At 33.3% G+C, this 4,091-nt stretch overlaps 1 protein-coding gene across 1 annotated transcript; it reads right to left on the reverse strand.

Annotated features, from left to right (window-relative positions):
• On the reverse strand, window positions 1-3,704 carry LOC133200805 (zinc finger CCHC domain-containing protein 9-like). Its single transcript, XM_061336614.1, has 6 exons — window positions 3,685-3,704; window positions 2,970-3,392; window positions 2,700-2,844; window positions 732-824; window positions 554-625; window positions 1-448 (listed from the first exon to the last, which is right to left on the reverse strand). The coding sequence occupies exons 2-6, from the start codon at window positions 3,384-3,386 to the stop codon at window positions 318-320; spliced, it is 858 nt and encodes a 285-aa protein (XP_061192598.1). The 5' UTR covers window positions 3,387-3,392; window positions 3,685-3,704; the 3' UTR covers window positions 1-317.
• Window positions 3,705-4,091: the final 387 nt, after the last annotated feature.

Below are 4,091 nucleotides of genomic sequence, written 5' to 3' on the forward strand. Positions count from 1 at the left end.
TGAAACAGACTATTTTTAAAAGGAGTTTTGTCTACAGTGAGCTACAACATGTATAACTTCATTGTAAATTGACTCCTGGCTATAAAGAAAATGCAATCACAGTTTCACAATTCACTTTGTCAATAAATTCCTGAATTACAGTTTATATTTAAAGAGCCTAAATAAAAGTACCCCCAATCATAAAATATACACCACTCATCATCTTCTAAAAATGGGCTTATATTAAACAAGGACATTTACTGCAAAATGGATATTTGTATTTGAATCAACTAGTTTCTTTGAGGAATGAAAATAAATCAGAGCAGCAGTCATTTTTATTAAAACACAACAGTTTTTGGTCCATTTTTCTTTTTAACAGGAGGCATTGGCTTAAATTCTTCAAGGTCTATCTCAGCATCCACACTAGAGTGGGCTCCTCCTATGGTTGGCAGACAGTAACTTTTCACTCCTTATTAAAGTAAAATTAAAGTACAATTTGAAAAAAAAATCATTTAATAAAACTGATCAATTACATTTGAAGATTACCTTTAAAAAAGCTATGAAAAAAATATACCTTGTTGGCTTTGGAGCTCTGGACAGTCTCTCTGATAATGTTCTACAGATTCACAGATTTTGCAACATCCACCTAATAAAAAAAAATCCTTTTTACAAAGACTGATCACAATTTATTTTTGTTTTAGTTGTACAAATAAAGACTGTTGTTTATGATAATGCTATTGAGTATAGCTTACCCATGGGATAGAGTCCTTTGGGGTTATCAGGACACTGCTTTGATAAGTGACCAGTTTCTCCACAAATAAAACACTTTGCATAAGGAAATCTTCCTGCAAAAGAAGAAAAAAAAACATCAAGGGTGTTATTAAATGTTAAGAGATGGCATGCACATTGCTCAGTTTTACCAAAATGGTTAACATTTGAATAAACAGAGCAGGAATTGAGCTTGACATTCAAAGCTGTCAACTTCCCATTTCCATCTAAACTTCTCTTTGGAAAACCTGAAATTAAATCTTGTTTACCTGAAGTACAAAAAGATGATGATCTTGATAAAAGATCATGTAAATTGTTGCTCAAGGTATATAGTTATGTTTACTGGCAATTTAGCTTTATATGTCATATACCGGTACATATAATTTTCATCATTTGAAGCATGTCTGTTCATTCTTAGATGCATCATCCATACAAGTCTAGCTAGGACTTATAACTTGGAAATAGACCTGCTCCAAAACTTAAACATGGTCACTCATCCTGAAAATGTAGGTCATAATCAGATCCAGCATCCAGAGCAATTCTAAAAGAGTTCACGCCTAGATGCATCATCCATGCAAGTTTGGTAGGGCCTATAGTTACTTGGGAATGGATCTTCTCCATAAACTAATGCTGATACCATGGGTATAGCATAAGTTCATCTCTACCTCATTGAGGTGAGCTAAAAATAAGAGGTCCATCAAGTCCTGATAAATATAATTACATGGAGGGCAGGGATCGACATTAAGGAAGCTCTAAACACTAACAAAAAGTGCTTTTTGGACTTGGAGAAAAATATATCATATAAAGGTGTGCATATTGAGACTATTCAATTCATTTTCAACATAGGGTACCTGCCTTATTTCTGCAGGAAAAATGTTCACAGACAATTGACTATACGTGAACAGAAATCACTGTTGTTTACCAACATTGGGAAAATTAATGGAAATAAAGATTTCAATTACTTATTCTTGGTCTAATATAATGTTACGAATATTTTAATCTATTAAAAATTGTGTAATTAACTATAACTAACCATTTTTTTCTATCTTACTTCTAAGGACAGATCACTCTAACTGTATAAAACTACCCTACAATTAGAACTCTTTAGTGTGCAGTGTTTAGAGCTTCCTTAATGGTTGTCCAATTCCCTGGGGCAAGTAAATTCTCAGTTCGGGCAAGTGAAACTGCTGATGTACTTGTCCAATCAGGCATGTGAATATTTCTGATAGATTTTCTTTTATCTTACATTAGTTTATAAACAGAACAAGATTTCTACCAGGAATTTGACATTGTTTTTGCATTCAGAAATTCCTCGGTAGCGTTTCTAGATCATGCCATTTATTAAAAAATCGGGTTCGTTATTCCGTTTTTCTTTCCTCGTGGTAGTTGACAAAAATACGCTTTCCATCTGACAACTTTCTTTACATTTTTATGATGAAATAAGATAGTATAAAATAGTTTATTTATTAACTCACAGAATATAAAGAACACCAGTTATTCTTGGCAAACGATGTATTTTGATCAGGATATGTATGTTTTGAAACATGGCAACTGTTTTCCTTTAGCGTTGCTTCAGTTTTTTTCAGGGGAAAAAAAATCAAAATTCACAAAAAGATTGCACAGAAAATAATTTCAAAAAAATGAATTTTATTTTAAAGGAAATATTGCCCTGGCAGTGTGAGTTCACAAGTATTAAAAATGTAGCATGAGCAACACCTCACATTTTTTTTCTGGCACTTAACTTGCCAAATATAAAGTAATATCTCACTTTACTTACAATAATAAATTAAGATACTGGTTCCCTTCTTTCTAAATTTTGGGCAACCAAGTTTTGCATTCAGACAAGTCAAAGTTTGAGTTCACTTGCCTGAAGGGCAAGTGAATCTGAAAGTTAATGTTTATCCCTGGAGGGGCAAACTTTCTAGAGCTTTTATTACACTAATTAAAGTTACCTGGTGGTAGTCTGACAGAGCATTTTGAAGAAGAGTGTTCTGTTGATCCACATTTAAAACAGATTCCAGTACCCTGCTCCACGTCTCTTTTAACCTCCGGACAATCAGACATCTGGTGACCAGATTCTCGACAATTGTAACATATCTAAAGAAAGAACCAAAACATGTATGATGATTATGCAAAGTGTCAAAACTACAAAAATTAAAATTATTACTTTCACTGTTTTAAGTTCAAAATGTAATTGAGTTATGGATTTGAAAATGACATACCGTTTCATCTTGTCTTTTCTGGATTCTTTGCAATCTTCTGTTTTCACTTCTTTTGACTTTCTTGTAAGCTTCTTTGAGTTGAAGATCTTGAGTTGTCACTTGTGAAAGATTCCGAAGACGAGACTCTAAACTGGTTTGTTGACATGTGGATTCTTTTTCATTATCACTCCTCAATGAATCATTCTGCTTCTTTTTCTTTGATTTGCCTTTCCTTTTCTTATGATCATCATCTTGTTTTGACTTCATTGTCTTTGTTTTGTCATGCTTACTTTTCTTACCCCCATCATTTTGATCTACCTTCTTTTTCAGGTTTTTGTCTGTTTTATGTTTCTTCCTACTTTCTTTCATTTCATTCCATTCTGTGGCATCCAATGGTCTTTTTCTGTTTCCATCTGATGCACGAGCAAATCTGGTCATTTTTACCTGAAAAAAATCTCGTTTTGTTAAAAGTCACTGGCCACGTGCCATATAATTATGAAATTAAAGTATTGTAAAGAACTTAAAACATGAATATATTTACTCTTATCGAGGACGTTTGTAAGTCTAACAATAACGATATACTTAAAAAAAATATGATTGATGATTAAACTCATTTAACCAATGAATTATCAATTCCTGTAAAACGTTGACTGATTACAGTCTTTATCTATATTGGAATACAATGTCTGACTATCAGCTGATTAATCAAACGGCGTAAAATAACAGTAAGACTTACAGAAAACCTCTGTCTTCTCTGTCTTTATTTTCACCCACACCAATTTCATGTAGGAAGACGATTATTGAAGACTAAAATCAAAGTCCTTGTCGAAAACCAGTGTACTTCCGGAATTATGATCACGATGTTACCTCTGGAATTCACAGCAGGTCGCAGAGCCTTTGACTATAATTACTTTCCTGTTGCATTTTGACGTTATTGAAGAAAGATTTTAAATGGTGTAAAATAATTAAAAACTTTAAATCATATGAATTACATTTTCCATTAAACTTCCTGTGTCCAAAAAGTACACTGTAATTTTATACCAAGACAAAGACGGACGACTTTACTTTAATAATTCATGCCAAGACAAAGGCGGACAACAGAGACATGGCCGTAGGAACGGGGGGGGGGGCACGGGCCCCCAA

Source organism: Saccostrea echinata, unplaced genomic scaffold (genome assembly GCF_033153115.1).
Source record: "Saccostrea echinata isolate AGI-Se365-2 ecotype Australia unplaced genomic scaffold, CSIRO_AGI_Sech_v1 ptg000002l, whole genome shotgun sequence".
Classification (NCBI taxonomy): Eukaryota; Metazoa; Mollusca; class Bivalvia; order Ostreida; family Ostreidae; genus Saccostrea; species Saccostrea echinata.